Raw genomic sequence first — 17,759 nt, 5'->3', positions numbered from 1 at the left:
ATCAATTCGAATTGATGATAAATATGTTTCTGCTAGAGTTTATTATTAGATGTCATTGTTAAGACCACCTTTTGACATTTATAATAACGATGAAATATCTTTTATCTATAATGAAAGAAACGCCTGCTTATTTAGTATTGGTTACAAGGAGGTTTATTTGATTTGAACGAAAGCTGCCCTAATCTGGACATGAAAGAAAATTGTAATACGCGTTTTTTTGAAAACGTAGTTGGAAAGCGAAATGACCGTTCACTTCTATTCGACACAAATTGCCGAGGAAGGACACGGTCTTTCATCATTATTTCTGGAATAATCTTTTCGGCTTAGCTCAGCTTTTGATTCGAGCAATTCGACAAAGTGCCATAATCGTAGTTAGTGATTCATTGTTGCATACCCGTCATTGTCCCTGATAAAACGGCTACCTCAGAAATTTTGAAAGTTGGAAAATTTTGTAAGTTGGTCAATATTCTGAGAAATTTGAAAAAATTGACTTTTTTCATATTTTTAATGGTTAAACTTAATAACAATATATCCTTATTAAACGAATTTTTCAAAATTCAAATTATTATCGGAGATACAAAACATTTTCTGGTAACAAAGTTCGAATTAATCGCTCTGTATTGAGAGCTTCTGTTTCTTCAAAAAACAACTAAGTTTGTAAGATATGAAGTAGAAGAATTTCCAATGTATGGATCTGGGATCGCCAATTAATCCAAAGTGAGTAATATTATCATCCGAGTTTCTCTGTCGGAATTGTCTCTCAAACTTAAAACGCGGTTTTTTTGAAGGATCATTTTTCGAGGTTGACATGATATCTCAAGTTCTGCTCGATCGATTTCTTTGAAATTTGATGCGAATCTTCTGTATAAATCTATCTTATGTCTGAACCTTGAATTTTCAAAAATTTCTTTTTTGGATATTTTTAAAAAATTCAATGAAAGGGGTCAAAACAAAACATTTTTTCATTTCGTCCAGACGACATATCTCTACTAATTATGAATTTATTGGATCAGTAAAAAAGCCAATTTTAATTTTTTTTTTTTACAATTTTCTTATCATATACTCCAGTGCACCTACGGATTAACCTAAAAGTTTTGGGTCACACCTCTACGATTTTTGTAAGTGCACTGGACTAATAGTTTTAAAATGTCAATAAATATAATAAGAAAAAATGGTTACAAAAATGTTTTTAATTGTTTTATAATCTTAGTTTGAAAAATGCCTTCAATTTTGACTTCTAGTCCAGAATATACCCGTAAACCAATTTGGTTCCGTCAATCTTACATGTTGAACCAAGTAAGTCCGAAAATAACACTCATATTAATTGTAGAAACTGAAAATGACTACTTCTGAGGACAATATAGCGCTACAACACACTTATTCTTAAATAATTAATCAATTTCTAACAGTTGAAGCTACGAGTCACAATTCTACCTATTAATAATAACTATAAAAGATCAAAAGATGACAATTAATGTCAAACAAAAAATTTAGCCAATAGATGATTACGAAGATTAATGTCTAAATTTTATTTTTTTTTAATTCCCCATTCTATTCATCAAACCAAAAAACAAAAGAATTTTCACAAAAAAAACGATACCTAAATTAATTCTATCAAAAACAGATTATAAAAAAAAATTTTTGTTACATACTTTCCCTCATAGTCCCGGTGCCCGATAAGCATACGTTGGCATAGATAAATACACTTCAAGAAATTTATGTCTAACTTAAAAGGAATATTCTTGTAAGTAGCGCGTTCTTTTCCATGGGGCTTGGAAACTTGTTGGGGCTTTCATGGGGCTTTGAAAACTGCCGCATTTTCATTTTTAAAGTATAGCCATAAAGGTGAACCAATATCAGTTTCCGATATATGCCACTCTGTAAATTAGACTGCTGTATATACTTTCGCTTTTTCGATATTATTCGTTTAACTGACGCTCAGAAACGTTCAAGTTGTTCACTTATTCTACAGAAATAACAATTCTGTAAGAACTGGGTTGACACTTTTACGGGAATATTATGGGGAATTGAATCATCTTATTGAGCGAACAATTCGTACCGTTTTTTAAAAGTTCGAGGAAATTGAAAACACTGTTGTTAGAGTAAGGCGTATGTGCCATAGTAGCGTCCATTCAAGCAAGAATAAACCAGTGGGATTTTCTTAAGAGTCGCGTCTAGTTAAGTTAGAGCACCTAAAAGTAACATCCACCAAGTTTTAGCAAAAATAACCCCCTAAAACTTCAGAAAAGTCGCCTACTGTCCAAAAAATAATCCGCTGCGCAGCAACTTGATAAACGATTTTCTGAAATTTTCAAGTTATCGGACAAAAGATAGCTCTTTTGATTTTGTGTCAGAGAAAACGATTTTTTGCATTTATTATTCAACGATCTTACTGTTGGAACCACAGAATAACGATCATCTGTCAAATTGAAGTCTGTACTCGAGATCAACAGATATCCGAACCGCATGAAAGCGAACGCTTTAATAACAAGAATTTTTGTAAGTTAAAATGTTACTGGGTTACGCATAATTAAGCCACACACTAATTTCTTGTCGTGTATTCATCAATGACAATGTTTGCTGATGGGCACCTGGACTACCATCCGTTGCCCAAACTTTCTCTCATCCCTATATTGATCATATTGTGTTTATAACGGTTTTAATAATATGATATGACATTAAAATTACTAAAATATTGTAGATTATAGCACAACAAAAAACTGAATGTCGAACAAAAGAAGGGTCCTAAATCAAAATTATGTTTATACATAATACTGTCAGTAGATAAATTCATAACGTATATATTATAATGTTTTTTTTTTTTTTATTTCGATGAAAATAAATTTCCTATTAAATTTTACTGACATTTTTAAGATAAAGGTAAACTACCATCATCAAATCATATTTCATATACAGAATGTTTTTGATGAAGTTTATTAAAGAATGGTTGATTTTCATTTAATAAATATATATCTCAAAGGAAAACAATTTTCTGGTATTTGGGTTGCAAGAAAATCAATATTACAAGAAAAATTATAGTTCACGGTATAAATTTAATGAAAGTTTATATGCAAAATATTGTAACTAATTGATAAATATTAAGTAAAATGAAAAAAGGTTAGCAACCATTTTTGAGAAAAACAGTCCTTTGTTGAAAATCGAACAAATACGACAAGGTGTGATTGAAAAAACTGTAGAAAATGGGTGGTATGATAGCAAAATTCAAATTTGATCCAAATTTCTATTTTGTTATTCAGAATTACCAGTGGATAGAATGAAAAAGTTCGCCGTTTGATCCATTCCTTATACTTCGAAAAAACTTCTTCCAAACCAAATATCTTCCCTACTTTGCGGGCTATATTTACAATCTTGTCACGACTTTTGACATCTCTTACTACTCAAATGAACGTCTGCCAAAACCAAATTATCCATTCGAATGAGTCATTCCTTTCAAAATGTTTTCAAAAAATGTATACTTATGAATTGAAAACTTTAAAAAATCGTTTTAATTTAATTTGTGTGTCGTCACTGATTGAAAAACATAAATATTACAGTTCATTGCCTGTTTCACCTACTTAAGTATGGAAAAAAAAGCATACAATGATTAACTTTTAATGGATTTATGACTATTCTAAACATGGTCCTCATTTCCCTGTAACGTCCTGTAAACACAACTTACAGGGCACTGAAGGTAATTCTCCCTTATATTCAGTCTTCCCTCTACACCTTTTTTGAATTTGTTAAAATCATAAGATAAGAAAAACAAACATTTTGAAACCTCGAATTTCCTACATATTCGATTGAATTTTATCTAATTTGATATAATTTTTACAATATTTATATTTAATTTATTACTTATACAATTAATAAACCGCTTATAAAATGTTTTCGGTTTATTTTTATAGAGGATAGTAAAAATAAACAATTTCGGTAAAAAAAACATAAGTAAAAAGGTAATATTTTTTTTTTTATTCAACCTTTCTTTCTCGAGAACCAATGAAGATACTTTTAATATGAAAATGAGTACATGATAAACAAACAAATAAGCATTTTATCTAAAAAATATGGTATGTGTGGTAAGTATATATATATATTTTTGGGTGTGTTGGGAAAGTATTAATTTATGTAAGGGTAAGATATAATGTACCTTGAATTATTCTATATTTTCTCGAAATAGCTATTTAATGGACAGAATTTGTATGGAAATAAGAGTATTTTTTCAAAATGGAATTAAGCTAAAGACTGATTGTATATGTGGTTTTGCTTTCGAATAAATTACAAATAAAATTTTGTTGGAAAAAAATAAGATCAATTAATTCGCCTGCCTGACTGATTTTTGCTTAATAAATCGTACTCAACGTAAATCATTGGTTAACGGTGAGTAACCTTTATCATATTCATGTTTTAAACATATCGCTAAGCTTTGATAAAGTATAACTTCAAATACTCAAAGTCGTGTACCTTGAATGTAACAGCATAATGTACCATTGATACATAACTATATATATTCATTAAATTTTACAATTTTTTTTTTAATGGGTTTCAAAGCATCGCATCGCTAAGCGAAGTATAAGTGGGGAAAAAAATCTTATTCAACTCGAGTTATCAAACTCACCCGTTTACAAGTGGATGCTTCGCTGTTTTTCTTTAGAAAATACATAGTATGCCTCATATATGCTTTAGTTCATTTAGATGCTTTAAGCTGTGGACCATCTGGGCCACTCAGTACAAACGAACATGATAAAATAATATTATTTTAACATATAATGTTTACCCAAAAAAAAAAAAATAGATAAATATTTTTTTTGAAAAATATATCATTAAAAATTGAAAATTGTATATAATAAAGAGCTTACAAACACAATGTAGGAAATGTTAGCCTAGCTATAGAAAAAAAATATAAAGGGATAATGTTTTTTGTAAATATTATATTATTTTTAAACTTTGTTATTATTTTTCACATTAAATTACATATTATTTAAAAACAAGTGAAAACAAACAATTGACTGAGTTAATTGTTGAAATACCTAATTAGCGCCCTCACGGGTAAACAATGATGTTTACGAAAAAATGTTTCAAACAAAAGTTGTTTAATTTTTAATAAGGAACATTTTTTATATTTAAACTTTTGTTCTATCTCTAACGGTTTACAAGATGGGTCCTACGGACCCAAGACCCAATCGACCTATGATGCTCATTTACGAACTTGACCTCACTTTTTACGTCCTGAGTACGCTGTAAAAATTTTAGCTCAATATCTTTTTTCGTTTTTGAGTTATCGTGTCCACAGACGGACGGACGGACGGATAACCGGAAATGGACTAATGAGGTGATTTTATGAACACCTATGACAAAATTTTTTTCTAGCATTATTATTTTTAAGCGTTACAAACTTGGGACTAAACTTAATATACTATGTATATTTCATATATACATGGTATAATAAACCAGTCAAGTGTAGGTTAGACTTGCGCACGAAAGGTTCCGTACCGTCGTACAACGTAAAACACTATATCAGCAGGATCGAGTTTTTTTTCCAATTTGCATGGCGGGCATTTTGTAACACCATCTACAAGATGGATTCTTATAGCGGCAGTAGTAATACACACTCTGTCAAAATTTCATCTGTCTCACTATTGTGGTTTATGCGACACAGCCCGCTGATATACAGACGGCGGGCGCGTAACGAAGTCGATCCGCTAGGTTATTAATAAAAGAGTTCCATTGGCTACCCTTTGGGAAAGGAAATGGTGTAAATATATGTAAAGTGTGACCCAATATTTGAAAGTTTTCCTATTTGCGTGTTTGGTTAAGATAGGTTATAGCAGCGTTACTATAGACAATTTAGGATTTTTTTCAATGAGGACTCGACGAAAAAGAACTAGTTGTCACTGTTGGACAATTTTCGTATATATATGTATAAACTATGTTTGAGGGAGAAAATTTAGATCTATATCACCACTATTCCATTATTAAAAATGACATAGAAAAGTCGGGAACAACATTTATTAAGGCCACTAAAAACTACCTAGTCAGTAAAGCGTTCTACTCTCTAGATGAAATCATTGAATTTTAATAATGTATACCTGTTAGTGATATTTTAATACTTGAATCATCTTTAATTGACACTTTTTGCCTGTTAAAGATATGAATTTTTAACATTTAATATAATTGACACGTCTTTGATAGGCCTTTTACACCTGTCAGAGATAAGTATTTTAATATTTTATTATTTGACACATCTCTGACTGGCCTTTTACACCTGTTCGAGATAAGTATTTTATTATTTTATTATTTGACACGTCTCTGACATGCCTTGTACACCTGTTAGAGATAAGTATTTTATTATTTTATTATTTGACACGTCTCTGGCAGGCCTTTTACACCTGTTAGAGATAAGTATTTTATTATTTTATTATTTGACACGTCTCTGGCAGGCCTTATACGCCTGTCAGAGATATGAATTTTATTTATTTATTTATTATTTATTTATTTTAACGCCTATTTTTAACATTCTTATTGACATTGACCTATTTTAATTCATTTTAACGTGTTACTTTTTTTTGTTGTTATCTTTAATGCAAATAGTTGCCTTTGGTGCCACTTCTTCAAGGAGTAATGTTTCAATTTATCAATACTCAGATATCTGTTTCATCCTTATGTTGAGATTGGAAATTGTGATCTGCTATTTTCATTCTTTTTTTTTTGTTTTTATTATATTTTGACATGTTCTAAACAAATGTATTTTGTAATTAAAGAACCAATAAATATATTATTATTATTATTATTATTCAGCTACATTTATGCAAAATGGTCAAGAAAAAAATGTGTTTTCTAGCAAAATTACTTCTTTCGTTAATTTTGAGACACTCTTTGTTAATTTGGATTAATATCTTGCTGTTAAAATATTACTTTTAATCTAATTTTTTAATAAACTAAAGGACTTCAAATCTCTTGTTTCATTATGATACAAAAAAAGTTTTTCACAATTTTTTATGTTATCAGGTTTTTAGTTTCCCAACGAGCTTATGAAAAGCTGACTATTTTTTTATAAATCTTGCCAGGTGTGTTTTTGTTTGAAAGGAAGACATAAACTGATATTTAAATATTAAACCGGACTTAATACTATTATAACAACCCTTACCAAATAGTGTAATTTTAAAAGGTGTTTTACTTAAAATGAATCATTCAGTATATAAATACGATACAAAATATACACTTCATAAACAAATAATTTTATTATTAGATGCGATAGTGTAGTTATTAAAAGTTAAAACTATAACTAAATTTATTATATATATATATAATTCTTAATAATAATAATAATTATTATTATTATTATTACTACGATTACCTAGTTTGATAAGTATTTATAACGAACGTAGTATATATAAAATATTATCATTTATTCAAAACTAATGTTTAATTCTAGCAGTTTACTATTTTACATAGTGTTTATATTTTGTACGTGTTGAGGCAATCTTTTTATTAATTAAGTAATAAAATTTAATTATAAATGGAAAATAGTTTAATTAGAAAGTATAAAAATATATATCTATGTAATAAAAATCATGTTGTGATCATAGAACTTTAAAATTAATCTCAAACGCAAATATGATTCTGTTATTTTACGCATTAACGTGTGTTATTCTCTTCGATGTACACATATTGTTAGTAAAAAATCACGAAATTAAACTTATACACTATTGGAAAACTAGTTGTTCCATGTGAAAAACCTCAAAATAAACTAATTTTTCTATTATATTCCTTATCTCACGTTTCTGATTTGTTTGTGGACCAAAAACAATTAACAATTTTTTGGGTAAGAAATGCATATGATCTAATAAAATGCTAATAAAATATTCGAATATCCTGCTAAGGAAGACTCTATCTACCCATTTTAATTGAAACCTTTTTAGAAGTCATTTCTTCATAGACATAGAATTTTATACAGATGTAATGTTTCCCCATAATTGGGTGTGTTAATAGGTAGACCACAACAAACCGAAAATAATATACTCAAATATAGCCAATCTAAATTATGAAACCGTTAATAACCGATAAATTTATAGTCGTTAATAACCGATTACCAACGGTTTCATAACTTAGATTGGCTATATTTGGATATATTTAATATCAAATAAATATTGCTGCGTAGCTCAATGTAATTTAGTGAATGCTATTTTAAATGAATTTCCTGAAAGCAGTACAAAAAGTGAAAAGGAATACGAAGTAAATAAACCGAAGGGAAATTTGGCTAAACAAGGAATTTTGGTCACAATGCTCTCATCAAGAATGAGAGTCTGCCCAATCTATTTTACAAGAAATTAGATAACAAAATTTTAGATCATGCAAATAAAAATTCACTTTTTTTTTTTGCAATTTGTTGAATTCTAACACGTTTTAAAGCCATAAAACACCCTGTATGTATAACAATAATAAAACTAATAAAACATTCTTGGAATATGAAGAAATATTTCTAGTTATTTTATTATATTTGTGTAATTAATTTAAGGAAAGTGTTACAGTAAAATCGTTTAGAAAGTTTTTCAGCGCAAACTTAACTAACTGTATGCACACGTATTTTAATAATATTTAACATTCAGACTTTTATAACTGTATGTGTGTACATACAGTTTTCATTTAATAAATTTTATTATTAATATTATTTTATTCATTTATTATACCAAGTGTTTTAGAAATGTGTGGCACTGTTTAAATGTTCTTTCGGCAAAATTAAACAAAAAAGTTTCTGTAAACTTTGCCCTTTTTTTGAAATTGACATTTTAAAATTTAATTGTCTAAATATATTTGTTAATCAAGAATCCGTGATATTAGAATAAACTAATCTCAAGACTCAAAAATCGCAAGACTCCACCCATTCCAGCATTCCAATCTAATGCATTATTAGAATCCCACCAAAAGAAAATTAATAGCCTACGCCAATAATACTTCATCACATGATTTGCAAAACAATTTTTATGAAAATAATTGCTCATGTTACAAATAAACGTTACGATTCTAAAAAAAATATTTGACCTTCAGTCTAAAAGTTTGCAACTTGTTAAAAATAGCTAAAACCAGTCCCCAAATGTAAAAAATCTATCAAAAAAATATATTTATTGGTATTTTGTGGTAAAGAATTTACATCTTAAATAGTGCCGTTCAATTTTGAAACATCTTATATACATAAATATTATTTTTATTCGTTCAAATAGTTTTTCAAGAAAATTATTCTAATTAAAAATAGTAATTTCATGTATTTACAAGTATTAAAAATATAATTTTTGTGTAGTTCTATAAAATATAGTGGACTTGTTATATCTTTTTATGTAATATTAAAATTAATTAAGAAAAATGTTTACAATAATTAATTACTTGGAAAACTATTAAAAACTATATTAAATAAATACAATCATAAACAAAGTTTTAAAATCTTTATACAATTCTCTGATTTTGTAGACAAACAGAATTTTTTGGTCCATAATATAGAAACTCATTAATATTATTTAAATAAATAATTACCAGAATCTCCAGTAAAATTTTAATTAACAGTATGCTCTAAAACAAACTTAAGTAGTTAACTTGGAACTAGTATCATAGTAATATTTGTTTTCTTTAAGATTTATGCTTATATGTTTTAAGGATAACCGTGAACAGAGAATCAATAAGGGGTAATCACGAACATAAATGTAGATTTTACAACTATTTTCAAAGAAGCTTTATTATTACTTTGAAATTTGGTTTATTTGAGATAGGCACTTATAATAAAAATATAGCCTCTGAAATTGCTTTAATTAGCGGATAAGAGCCTGTTCGTCAATACCCCACCAAATTCATAACTACCCCACCCTTGTTATTGCAAAAGTTATCATATAATAAACCTAATAACCAATTTGAGAATGTCATGAATTAGCATTTGATTTTTATTTCAGCAATAGCACAATTCCCTTAAAGTGTCCGTAGCTCCCCTCAACTTTCCTCTACTAAACATTGTCTAGCATGATTTGTAAATATTTTTAAATAAATCAGAAGAGAAACGTTTAGAAACAAGTGAAAACAAACAATTGACTGAGTTAATTGTTGAAATACCATGCATAGTCAGTGTTGATTTCTTTATCACATTACACATACAAACATGTGACACATACATAACTGAAAATCAAGTATAGTACATATTATAAAATTTCCGCCTAATTGGCGCCCTCACGGGTAAACAGTGATGTTAACGAAAAAATGTTTCAAACAAAAGTTGTTTAATTTTTGATAAGGAACATTTTTTATATTTAAACTTTTGTTCTATCTCTAACGGTTTACAAAATGGGTCCTATGGACCCAAGACCCAATTGACCTTTGATGCTCATTTACGAACTTGACCTCACTTTTTACGTCCTGAGTGCGCTGTAAAAATTTTAGCTCGATATCTTTTTTCGTTTTTGAGTTATCGTGTCCACAGACGGACGGACGGACAGCCGGAAATGGACTAATTAGGTGATTTTATGAACACCTATGACAAAATTTTTTTCCTAACATCAATATTTTTAAGCGTTACAAACTTGGGACTAATCTTAATATACTATGTATATTTCATATATGCATGGTATAAAAATCAATGAAGAAATATGGTGGAAGCGCAAATAAATGCGTTGTACATAGTAACACTAGATATACTTTATCATTTCCCTGCACCTCCACCATTTTATGTACAATATCTAAGAAGGTAGTACTAATAAGTATACAGTTATATATTTATTTAGTTATTTGCACTCAAAATTTTGTGTGGGTGAATCTCTTTAGTAGTTTAATTGCACTAAGCAAATATGTTCTTCTAAAGCTCTGAACACGGCCACTTTCTAATTGCTTCACCAGGTTTTAAAATTGATGAATACTTTTACTTCTTTTGAAACAAGCTTAATTATTTGATCTTTTTTTTTGACATTTACTATACCACTTACATGTAAACAATTGAAAAAGCCATATTGTAAATAAAACGAAATTCAAAAAAACGAGAAATTTAGATATCAATGTTAAAAATTTGGAAGTCAACAAAACTAACAAAAAAACATGATTATATAAAAAACATAACAAATGTATAAAAAAATTTGGCACACAAATAATTGAAAAAAAGAAAACTAACAATAATTTCCTTATGTTCAATTTCCTGAATTTTCATTCATTTAACACACAATTTTAACCGGAATTCACATTTCAGTTGGCATATAATATATCTATAAACATTATTAGAGACCTTACTAAAGGAGCTATCTACTCTAACTCGAAATAGCTATAATATATCCACAGAGCTATTGAAACATTTACTATATACAGAAAGTTCGTTTAATATAAGAGTTGTAAAATTATGATATATTAAACTTTTTATGAATGAAATGAACATGAAATGTTTTTCAGATTATATTTCAAAAATTCGTCTCAAAAATTGTTAATTCTATTTACAGCCAAACTTGAAAGGCGACATTTTTGGCTGCTAGAGAATTTTTTTACATCTGTCGTGTTCGTTTTTTTAAAGCTTACCCCTTTCCGCGATTGAAACTCATATTTTCATTAAATCGGATTTCTCAACCAAATTTAGACGAAGCAAAAGTTTCGGGATTATTACACGAGGATTCACGTTAATTTTCTTACTTGAATATTAAACAAACTTTTTTTACCCCATTAAAATAGCCAAGGTAGTATAACTATACTTGATAAAAACAAGACACTCTGAAGTGTACATAGATATGCATTTTGTAGTATTTTGTATTTTGTGTTGTATACAGAGCTTCTTAAAAAGTAGGGTAAGATGGAGTATTGCGGACACATCGAATTTTGTTCGATATCGCTATCTCTAAAATAGCAACAATATCTAGGGAAAGTTTTCTTCTTAGAAGGTAAGCAACTGAACATTATCGAACCAAATATTTTTTGGTGACTCAAAGTAGAATATTTTTTTGTACTTTTCATGTAGTACACGGTGATTTTTGAGTTGTGTGTATTCCTTAATTACCCCTTAAAATGTTGAGGAGGTAAATTTTAAAAGACACAAAGTCGCGTTCTTTGAATTTAACAATATAACATATCAATAATACATTCTAACAAGAATACTAAATTTTATAATCATTTTCTTCTTTTTTAATGGGTTACCAAATATAGGTAAACGAAGAGCAAGTGAGAAAAAAGAAGTTTCATTAACTCCTAGTCGTTAAAAAAAGAATCGAAACTGTAATAATGCATGTACTGTAAGAGTTTATTGTTGTTAATTTTTACTACATGTAGATTACAGTGTGATCTGTAGTACATCATGGTCTCGTACCATGGATCATCAATGTTATATTTTAAAACTTAGCCTCAAAAAACACAAAAATTGCCCTGGTGCCATACATTCCCCTATACATATATCGTATATATATAATGTGCACTTTTTTTTGTAAAAACATCTTGTTAAAGCTTTCAACATTGTAAACCTTTCAAATAAAGCTATTTAACTTTCTTATCTTTTATACACTTTTTCTTTTTTACTGCTACACTAACTACTTATATCTGTTGTATGTGTTGTATAAATTCAACACTTAACAAACAGAGTACCAGCGATGCGATTAAGTACAAACACTTGAAACAATTCTTTTTACAAATTTATAAAAAAAAAAAAAAAAATGGTATGAAACATAAAAATTGTTGTAAAAAAATCAATCCTCCAGTTTTTATGTGTTTAAACAAACTATAATTAAATGATGTCATAAAAATGCATTAATTACTACAGCTTTCAAACTGAGGACTTGACAAAGAGACAATATTTCTTCAGTTGCAAAAAAAAACATTCGTACCAAGTAATCCGTAGGACAGCACCCTTTTTGCTAAATGATTAATGCATACTTGAAACTTCTCTTGTTAGTTTCTCCCTTACCCAAGAAAATACGAATATTAACCATTATTTTTAAAGATTTCGGGGTATATATGAAATGAAAAAAATTCATAGCGCAGAAGTTGCGTTAGCCAAGCGAGTTCCCCCAGAAATTGAAAAAATAACACATTTTTCTTAAAATCGAATATTTCATTTTTAATTTTTCAAGAATTTTTATTTTGAAAACTAAGCGCCTAGATAAAAAAATCACATGAGTACTTTTTGCTTAAAACTGATAAAAAAATACAAAACATTTTGTATTTTAAAATATTGTACTTGGAGCACTCCCACCGCTTGTTTATCGGAAGGTTTTTCTCATTAACGAACTTGATCTTTCAACTACCAAAACCCTTCTTTATGCCAAATTTTATTCAAATCAAAATTAAATTGCGACCGCTAGCAGTACAAAAGCAATAGCTCTTTTTTCATCGAAAATTCGCCATAAAATGTATAGGAATTGTATTTGTACACACAAAGTATATCCTTTTTTTTTCTTCGTATATACGTAAAAGGTATATAAATTTCATTTCCTTAGGGAACATATGAAGAAAATAATGAAATTAAAAGTCTTTTGTATTCCCACATTAATCAATATCCACACTCAATGCCAATAATACACATTATTAGAGTTTCTAAAATGTTATTAAATTTAGCAAAACAACAGTTTGTTGAAGTGAAATATTCTGTGACGTTTGGGGTTTCATAACCGAAAGATGTTTGCTGTTTAAACACAATTTTTATTGTAGATAAATTTTGTTTCAAATTGTTTATAAAAATCGTATACCGTATTTTTTCGAACGACTTAAATATCAAATATTTAGTTTAGCAAAATTACCCTTGAATTCATAACCTCTACATAATTTTATTTGAATTTATTTTTTAATGTAGTATAGCTAATTAAAAATAATTTGATAACGTGATCATTGAATGATGTTTGAGAGTCAAAATATTAGAGCAGAGAAATAATCTAACTTACTAAATTCATTTTAACTAAGTTCATCACATTTCTATCACACAAATTTTTTTTAATTTACTGAGTACGACTTATATGAAACTAACAAAAGTACACAAACAGGCCTGAAACTGTAGATAGATTGAAAAAATTTGAAAAATTCGTTACTCGGAAATAGATAAATTTATATGAAAATAGAAAAAATTTCAACCACATATACCATTTGAAAAATAAAAATCACTCATATTTTAAATCGAGCGTGAGAAAAAATGTTCATAACGCGAGTGCTGACGGGTTAAAACGTACTGTTCTAGGAAGATTTGAACCGTCAACATTATTTTTAGCATACAAATAAAATGCAACTTTTATCCTAGCAATGCAACTTTTATCAGCATGTTTGAAATATAAGGTTGTTTGTCCAATTTAATGTCATTTATTTTGTATATTTAGCTCCATATCTCAATAAATTTTTATTCTACTGTCTCGTGGTATATACTGATCGATAGAGAATATAGTCTATAGATTGATTATTTTTTCCCAAATTTTAATTTTTTGTCTCTTTGATGATTTAAAACGTAAAATGTCAAAAACCTTGAAAAGTGGGTACACTATAACTTTCTGTAAAAAGGCCAAACTATCACAGCAGAGTTCTATTGGGAGGAAATCGATAAAATATACCGAAAATTAACTCAGCATTAGTCGGCACTGATCACAAAAGTGATCCGATTCTGCTCTACGACAACACCCGTCTGTACGTTTCACAAATAACCGTTCGAAAATTAAACAAACTGAGCGTCAAAGTTCTGCCTCACAAACCATACTCCTCGGACCTTTCACCGGTAGAACCTTCGACAATCAAGATTAGCCAAAAACGGTCTTCGTCGACTTCATTCAATCCCCAGTACTAATCAAAATAATCATCAAAATTTAAGATAATCATCTTAATTTAAAAAAATATATTTTTTTAAAGTGTTCCCACATCATTAATTAGTCGGGCACAACGGAATTTTGTTGTTTTCAATAATTTATTAGGATTTTAACTTTATTTTAAATAGTTTCTTTTAATTTCCACCGACTAGTTTTGGAGAAATCTATGTAAACATATCATCCATTTACCGTTTTCCCATACGACAAATGATAAAGTCATTTATTTATTTAAATAATAAGGTAACTCCCCCCCCCCTCTAAAATTTTTAGAATTTATTTAAACTTAGTCCAACCTCATATCAAGCCTTTTATTCAAAACTGCCCTGGCGTTCGAACATTCCTATGTAACTCCTGCATTAGAACAAGGATATTAAAAACATTAATATTCTGTCATGAATTCTTGCAACCATGACGGTAAATTAATCGCCGAATATGTACAATATCCTAAAAATGATATGCATTCTTCAACCATGTAAGTGAATCTTTATGAAGTAAATAATAACAATATATTATCACATGCATTCAAAAACACAATAGATGAAAATTTAATTTAAAAAATTCAATAGAAGTAGAGTAACGAACGAACATAAAACGAAAAAAAAAAAAAAAACTTTTAACAAAAAGAAAACCGACTTCAAAAGAAAAACTTTTCCAAAATAAATTAATATGCACTAAAAAGTAAAAAAATAACGATAATATAATGTAGTTAAAATTATTGTTATTTTTGGAGTCGGTGTCAGCCAAGGAAACAACTCTCACAGAACAGTTTGCTACATTAGCTTGGCTGACACCGACTCCAAAAATAACAATAATTTTAACTACATTATATTAGCGTTATTTTTTTACTTTTTAGTGCATATTAATTTATTTTGGAAAAGTTTTTCTTTTGAAATCGGTTTTCTTTTTGTTAAAATATTTTTTTATTTTGTGATTTTTAGTGAATCTGAAGTACACTGAACACATCTAAACGAATTTGTCACTAAAAACCGAATCATCGAAATCGGTTGGCTTGATATTGAGTTATTTGTCCTCTTGTCGTAATTTAAGACTTTTATGATTTTCACATGGATACCATAGTCAGAACTGGTCCAAATTGAAATGGGACCACACGGGATGCGCGAGCTTTGAGATAGATATAAAATCATCAAAATCGGTCCACCCAGTCAAACTTTCTGAGGTAACAAACATAAATAAAAAAATACAGTCGAATTGAGAACCTCTTTCTTTCTGGTTTGAAGTCGGTTAAAAATAAAAGAAAGATAATATTATTTAATATACTCACTGTGTGATTTATGTGTATTGTTATGCTTTGGCGTTGATTGTTGCTGTAATTGTTGTTGATCAGAATGCATATTGTTACCATTTATCATATTATTAAAATCCATTTTTACTCCGTTCGATATTAATTCCAGAAGAATAGACAGGAAAACTCTTCTCTTCGAATAAAAAATAAATTACCCCCTTTTTATGAACACACAAAACAATATTCCCTTCGCGCACACTTAAAACACATATCACTTCAAGGTATTTTCCCGTGTCGTCATAAAAATCTTTATATGAATTCCGTTATCTCTATACACTTTAAACGATTTCACCTGGTGATTCTCTCTACATTGTCGAACCCGATATACCCACACAAGCACAACAAACCAACGAATAATGTTTTTATTTATTTTTCTTAGAAAATTTTCTAATAATTTCTTTATTTTTATTTTTTTTTTTTTAAATTTATTAATAATTCATTTTTCTCCGGCTATATTCCGCTTTAAAATATTTCATTTTATAAAGAAATGTATAATTCATATCTTTCATCGTTTTTTTTTTCTTCTCTCTGGGCAATGTTGAACGAGTTAGAAAATTCTTTACGGTATACACAGTCGAGTCAAGTAAATATATCGCTCGTTTTGCTTTGTACTTTTGTGATATTGAATTTATATGTTTTATTTATAAGTTTAGAGTTGATTTGATTTTCTTCCGAACAATCTGTAAAAAAAAAACTCAGTTAGATTTTTAATATAATTAGAATGAATGCTTTATAAATGTACATAATTTTTATAATTTTTTTCATTTCGGAAAATTGACTGAAATGTTCAAAGAAAGTGTGTACATTTTGAAAGATTAATGAAGAAGAATAATTGATCTTATGATTAAGTTATTTGTATTTCCTGTATACCGAATGTTTCGGCGTAAAATGTCCATCGAAAGTGATTTTTTTAACTTCCCAGTATAGGAAGTTATTTTAATGGGCCTGAAATCGAAATTTTCAACACATCTTTACTTTTCATGGTTAAGACAAGGCATTAAAATCAATTTGTGCATAGACATTTGTTTTGTCGTCGCCATCGCGCGAACCAAAAATGATATCAACTTTATTGAGGTTTCGATCGAAGCATATTAACGGCCATATGATGTGAAAAGAATTTGATAACATTCGGTCGAGTTGTTTCGAGTCTATTTATTATGCTGGGTAGTTAGTCCCTTGAGATCCACACGGCTTGTTGAAATTTGTTATTCAAGATGGACCATAAAAACTTTATTATGGCTAATAGCTCCATTTGAAGTAAACTAATCAAAAAATAACTTCAGAAAAATTGAAGAGCTTAAAGAATTACATCACAATCCGGCATCAGATTGACCCTCATTAAAAAAAGTAACATTTATGATTTAAATAATTTTTTTCGAGAATCGTTAGCTCATACATGACTGTTTATAAAAACCTGGCGCGCTCAAAATATAATAATATTGATTATTTGGAGCGCCTCAAGCTTTTATAAATAGTCGTGTACGAGTGACTCATAAGAAAAATGATTTTCTACTTTTAAGAACAAGAGCTTATCTTTGAAAAAGTGTGTATACCAAATATGTTTTAACTAGAGTGATACCCACCCGCTTTGCTGGGTTTAAAAGTAAAGATTGATAAAGATTGCCCTCGCATATCCCCTTTCTATAACACTCGAAATGTATGGTTTTCTATTTTTTTAA

General features: G+C 28.6%; 1 protein-coding gene across 2 annotated transcripts in view; it reads right to left on the bottom strand.

The window, feature by feature from the left end:
- Positions 1 to 16,442, bottom strand: part of LOC123290964 (putative uncharacterized protein DDB_G0286901) — a 444,132-nt gene extending 427,690 nt beyond the window's left edge. For both annotated transcript variants that reach the window (XM_044871366.1, XM_044871367.1), the window contains exon 1: positions 16,060 to 16,442. In XM_044871366.1, the coding sequence (XP_044727301.1) occupies positions 16,060 to 16,162 (103 nt within the window). In that variant the 5' untranslated portion in view covers positions 16,163 to 16,442. The remainder of the gene's footprint in view (positions 1 to 16,059) is intronic.
- Between the last annotated feature and the right edge of the window lie 1,317 nt (positions 16,443 to 17,759).

Source organism: Chrysoperla carnea, chromosome 1 (assembly GCF_905475395.1).
Source record: "Chrysoperla carnea chromosome 1, inChrCarn1.1, whole genome shotgun sequence".
NCBI lineage: Eukaryota > Metazoa > Arthropoda > Insecta > Neuroptera > Chrysopidae > Chrysoperla > Chrysoperla carnea.
Note: the sequence above shows the minus strand (reverse complement) of the source record. Positions and strands in the feature narration are given on the sequence as shown.